Source organism: Hibiscus syriacus, unplaced genomic scaffold (assembly GCF_006381635.1).
Source record: "Hibiscus syriacus cultivar Baekdansim isolate YM2019G1 unplaced genomic scaffold, ASM638163v2 tig00001349_pilon, whole genome shotgun sequence".
In the NCBI taxonomy this organism is placed as follows: domain Eukaryota; kingdom Viridiplantae; phylum Streptophyta; class Magnoliopsida; order Malvales; family Malvaceae; genus Hibiscus; species Hibiscus syriacus.
The window spans coordinates 114,186-120,443 of NW_024061867.1; the positions used below are offsets into that span (position 1 = coordinate 114,186).

Sequence of the window (6,258 nt, forward strand, 5' to 3'; positions counted from 1 at the left end):
TTTTGGAGAACCATGCTATTGCTATGCAGCGATTAGAGACACCTGATGCTAGGAATTCAACAACAGAATTTTGGAAAGTAGTAGCCCAATTAGCATTAATTAGAACTTTGTCTAACTTCCTAGCAAGGTAGGAACTGGATTGCTTGTTACTCCAAGTAAAAATAGGGCCAATGTAGGGATGATCATGGAGGTTTAGCTCTTGAGAAATATCTTGAAATTCTTTCATTTCTGGAGTGGAAATAGGATATAAGAGTTCATGGTCAGAAGTTTCATCTCGGTGTAAGGTGATGTTAAAATCATCACCTAGCATCCAGGGAAGGTGGCCAATGTTTCTCTCAAGGATATGAAGTTATTGTCATAACTGTCTTCGAATGATGCTGTCATTACTTCCATAAATAGAAGATAAAACAAAAGGGGTTCCTAAGTAAGAACCAGTGGCAGTGATGATCTGATCAGTAGCTTGAAGAATATATAACTCTATATTTTTCTTCCAAAGTATCCATACTCTCCCATTGACAGCATAATTGTAATTCGAACTAACATACCAATTTGATAATTTGAATAAAAAAATAGATATGGATTTCTCCTCTTTGACTCTAGTTTCCAGCAAACATAAAATATCAACTTTATTCTGAGAAGCTCTATGAATTACCTTATCTTGCTTTAGAGGATTATTGAATCCTCTAACGTTCCAGAAGCTCACAATCATTGTAAAGGAGAGCCTCGAGAGGGACCTGCACCCCCAGCTACTGAACTTTTAACTTTTTCCAGTTTCATATTCTTTTTCAATTTGAGTTCTTTGACTAATTCTTTACTCCCTTGGATGCAATTCTACTTGTCCTTTGAGGCACTTCAAGGTTTGTAGAGTTTTCATCAACAGAGTTTAGGAGTTCATATCTATTACTTGAGCCAGCAAAAGAGGCTTTTTCCTTGGCTGGATGTCCTCGAACTTTTTTAGGGAGTGAGTTCTGGTTAATAAAAGAATCCTCTTTAGATGAAGAGGTCGGCTCAGTGGGATTAGTAACAGTTACAATTTCTTTTCCTGGACAGCCATCAGGAGGATGTGAAGTTACTATATTAGAATCTACATAAAGTGGTTCAGTTATAGCTTCATTCTGTTGAGTAGCTTCAATAGGAATTTTAGTAGTGACAAGTTCCTGAGTCTTATCTGATCCTACTAAGGATTGGATATTGTTAGAATTTGCTCTTTTCTCCAAACTTGTACTAAGCTGGGATTAGAGGAGCTTTGACAAGGCAGTTCTTTTCATTATGGCCAAATTTCTGCAATTCCTATATCTAGGAGGCAGCCAAGGAACTTCAATGAAAAATGAGGTGGTAACATTATCTTTAAGAATAACATCAATAGATTTTGGAATGTAATCATCAACACTAATTTCCACACAGATCTTTGCAAATTCAAGTCTAGTCTTGGAAGTTGTTACAGAATCCATCAATATAGGAACACCGATACCACTTGCTATGTAACTTAGACAGCTTGGGATTAAAGTTATAAAGGGACATTGTAGAGATAAACCCCGATAGGTATTTTAGCTAAATCAAAATGCAGACGTTTAAGAAAAGGTTCCTATTTTCAAAGAATAAGGGGTTTATTGAGTATGTGCCAGGGGCCATTTTCAATAACCCAATCCCTAGCTGATTCAGATGCAAAAGAAAAGATGTAAAGATTATTCCGGCTAAACTCACCTGAACTCGTGAACCTTGCAAAGCTTTTGTCCACAGAGAGTCCACAATCCGTGCATCGTTGTAAAATTTGGTGTTGGCTCGAGGAACTGCCACACTAAAGATAATTTCCATTCGGAAATTCTGGCTTCTATGATCTCTGAGGGGGGTTGATTGTTGGAATACTGTCTTTGATTGAGGGGGGATGAAAATTTAGGGATTGGCTTGATGAACTCTCGAAAAGTTTCCTCCAGTCCATCTAAATGAAAGAAGAGATTTGGAAGAAAAGAGACTTTAAAACAGGTTGCGAGAACGAAAGGGTCACCGAAGACACGATGGAATTTCCCGATTCCGTTAGGCCTGCTAACGTACACTCAGAGAAAGACACTATCGTGCGCTAATTTGAGGGATTGCTTATGAGGTACATTTTTTGGAAGGGCAATTTCTGGTTTCTATGTTAAGCTTGGGAATTCCTTGATTTTGTGGAAATCGGAAAAAAAACACGGTGGTTAGATTATCTACCAAGACCGAGTATAAAAGCATGGTTGTAACTTCAACAGAGCTAGTTTGGCTAAATGGTTTGTTGTCTAAGGTTGGTTTTAAAAAGAAACAACTGATTAAACTGTTTTGTGACAATAAAACAACGATACAAATAGTTGCTAACTCAATTTATCAAGAGCGAACAAAACACATTGAGATTGACAACCAATTTATCAGAGAAAAGATACAAGATTTTATCAACATTGAATTTATCACCTCTGCATGACAACAAACTGATATCTTCACAAAGACTTTAGGCCCAGAGCAATATAATCGCCTTATTTTTAAGTTGGGGGTTAAAATGTGCTTTATCCGTCAACTTCTTTTAACCCCCAACTTGAGGGAGAGTGCTAGAAATAGTTAAAAGTTTGTTAGTTACTTATTTTTTATCAGCTTGTAACTACCAGAGTTAAAAGGTTAACTTGTTATGTAAACTGCACAAATATGATTGTTACTGTAGATGTAATTTTTATCTAGTGTGAAATAAAAGAAAAAGAGTAAGTATTCTGCCAAGTTTTAACAAACTTCAACCCAACAATCATCCTATCATCATTGTCCATTTCCCTAGGTCCTTTCGTTATTATTTACTATTTCACACGAGTTCACATGCAATTCCTTGGGGGATTCTAAATATGTAGTTGAGGGTTGTTGAAACAAGATTCTTTTAGGCTATTTTCGGAAATCCAATCATATAATAAAATTCGGAATAATCATCCAATCCTATAATATAGAATTTGTAATGTTCCCAGCTATTGACTATTATTCAAAAAAGTTGGTGTGAAACAACATCATGCATAAATTCTAGAAAGGAAATCAAGAGTGTAATCATTTTAGAAAGGGAAAAAACAAAATTAGAAGGGATGATAATTATGTGTTCAGCGGATGATAATAGATGGTATAAAATACAATCACTTAATATAAAATTAGAAAATATTATAATTTAAAATTTTATAAAGAGTATAACTTTTAGAATGAATTGGATGATATTTTAGTTTGAAACTAAAAGTTAGCGTCGTAACATTCTTGGTTATAATTGAAATTGTTAATAATAAGTAATTTTTTAGAGTAAACAAATAACATTTTAAGTTAAAATTATTTGTAATATAACATTTTATTATAATTAAAATTATTATTAACTATATAATATAATATTTTAAGTTAAAATCCAATCTATATAGTGGGACCCACCTCCAAACTAAAGCAAGCAAACAAATTGAAAAATTAACAATTTCTAGTTCCGTTTTAAAAGCAGCGGGCACAAGAAAAGTTTAATTTCACGTAAAGGAATGATATAAAGCGGTAATGTTATAATATTTTCGGTTGATAATAATATGAAATGTTAATTTTTAAAATTTTTATTAAATCGAAAATAAAATGTATAATAAAAAAATATTAACGAAAAACTAATAATTTAGATCGTATCTAATCGAAAATGATATGTTTTCTATAATATTTTAATTAAAGTCTCTTATCAGATGTTCCTTATCCTTAAATTAGGTTGCGGATTAGATTAAAACTGCAACAACTACCTTCTTCCATTTTCCATCTCAACAAAAACAGGCAATCTCAAGCCTTAAAGAGAAGGAATAGAACATGACGAGACAACAAAAAAAACAGGATAAGATAAGCCCCTAATAAAGTTATATTAAGAAATGCATGGCGTTTTCTCAAGAAGAGGAAGAAGAATTCTTCAGCTCTCTTCGCCTCTTTGCAAACACTTCTCCATGTCTCATTATCCAAAACCTTTCTATTTCTTCGGCTTTCCGACCGGGGATCCTTCCGGCAATCAACCCCCACCTGTTGCAGTAATGTCACATTTGCTATCGTTAATGTTTTAGAAAAATAATTAAAGAAAGATGGGCAGCCTGCCCTTACTTGTCTCCGACGAGTTTATACATTCTATAAATGAGATCTTCTTCTTGTTCAGACATGTTTATGAACTCCCATTCAATGCTGCTCACCTCTGTCATAAAAGAACATCAATAAACCAAACCCAGAAAAGTATATTACAAAATGGAACCATAAAGTTGTACTGTATTGCATGTACCCTGAGAACAGCAGCTATTGGTCTTGGCTTGCTTCTGTTTGTCCATCTGTTTTAGCCCTTTGTAGAATTGGTGAGGTTAATGGAAATGATGAGAATGGGCAATTAATAGTTACCTCTGAAAAGGGAAATTTATAATATAAAAAAATTGGGATGGGGCATTGAGAGATGAGGTTCAAGGCTTTCCCTTTGGGGGGAACAAAAGCAACGAACGACAGGTCCTACCAAACAAACAAATATGAATGGGGTTGACTTGTAGTTGTCTGTGTTAAAGCCGTAAGCAACCCACACACGGGTCTAAGTCTTGTCTCTGCTTTATGGCACCACCATCTAAGATGGCAGCACTGCCATTTATCTTCCCTATACAACATTTTTCATTCTCAATATATGAATTAATTGGGACATAATTAGTATCTAATATCAGTAGCTGCTGCTTTAATCTTTGTGAAAATATATTGATGGCATTAGGATTCCAGTGAGGTTGAGTCCAATTAACTTAATCCAAATCTAAAACAAAGTGCATGTATTGGTCAAATACTACAGAGGTTCATTTCTTTCCTCAAAAGTTGCCGTTTTCTCTGGGCATGGCATGTTTGTGGAGAGAGCAGACAGCTAACTAAGCTGATCCAATTAGTTTCTGATTAACAATCATTGCAAGGGTGAACCTTGGGATGGCAGCTTTGGAAAAGATCCTTTTGAAGTATTATTTTGATAGATCAACTTTATGAGATTTTGAAGTTTTGAGTGATCATTCTCATTTTTTGCTGTTGATCCACTTTTACCACTTCATCGACATATACACCCAATCCGAGCTAACTTACACTGCCCACTGATACCCGTAATTCAATATATGCACCAATCAACAATTAACAGCTAACTTGTGTGTACTGGGAATTGCAGGCAATGTGAAATATGTATGCCCAACATCTGAACAATGTTGAATGCAGACGAAAGCTGTTCCAACCAACTGTTGCAGAGCTATAGTGCTGAGAGAAAAAGAATTGTTGCTAAATTACAATATCCCACACCATTACTTGTGTAATTCAATCTTTTTGGTAGATATTCCTTTTTATTTATTGCAAGATAAATTTTACGGCTATTAGGACTTTTTTTTGTTCCTGTCAGGATTTGAAATTGAATTACTGTTTTCGACGCTGTAAAGCTTAGCGTAAATCATATTTTAGTCCTTGAACTTCTAAAACACTCAATTTAGTTATTGAACTTTTAAAATTTACATTTAAGTCATTGATTCTTTAATTCGCTTTCATTGAGGTCATTACCTTCCGCCACTATTTTCGATTGCTGATGAAACATGTCTACGTGATATTTTCTTTCATAAATCAATATCCGTCAATAAAGTAACAACGCATGTCATCATTTTCCTGAATAAAGAGTTGAGTTTTCACTAATGATAGTGGTAAGGGCAGATGCATTAAATCCCCAAGAGAATAATTGCATACTTATTGTTTTAAAAATGTTATTAGATTTAGATTAGTGTTAAAACAAATAAGAAGAATTGCATATTAATTTTTTTTAAAACTTCATTTTTAAATTTTCGGAACCGCCAGGAGTCGTTGTCCTAACTGAAATCAAGTTGTCAACCCGGCCCCTATGTCACTTGCATCCTCCTCCATTTCTGTGTACCGTTGGATGACATCTCCAAGACTCCAACTGTTTTTACAGGAACCATAGCTGCCACCTTAAACCATCGGTCATGGGTGTCTCTGTCATGTGGAGTCACAGCATTTCCGAAACACTTGTTCTGTTTAGGACCATTTTGCACCTTTACTATCTTCAAACAACCAATTCGAATCCTGTTAGTAAGAGGCTGGGGAGAGAACTTCAAGACAAAGAGGACCAAAGAAGCATCTTATTTCACTTAAGAATTGAAGCTTAGAAGGCAAACAAATGGCGGGAAATTTTGACAATAATATAACAGAACATTCAATCTTTGTTAATTGCATGAAATTTTGTTAATGGCTTCCGGTATCTTC

The 6,258-nt window shown here is 34.7% G+C and overlaps 1 protein-coding gene across 1 annotated transcript; it reads right to left on the reverse strand.

Annotated features, from left to right (window-relative positions):
- Nucleotides 1–3,887: 3,887 nt before the first annotated feature.
- LOC120125288 (transcription factor CPC-like) lies at nucleotides 3,888–4,320 on the reverse strand. Its single transcript, XM_039143761.1, has 3 exons — nucleotides 4,268–4,320; nucleotides 4,096–4,183; nucleotides 3,888–4,017 (listed from the first exon to the last, which is right to left on the reverse strand). Exons 1-3 carry the CDS (start codon nucleotides 4,311–4,313, stop codon nucleotides 3,888–3,890), a joined length of 264 nt encoding a protein of 87 aa, XP_038999692.1. The 5' UTR covers nucleotides 4,314–4,320.
- Nucleotides 4,321–6,258: the final 1,938 nt, after the last annotated feature.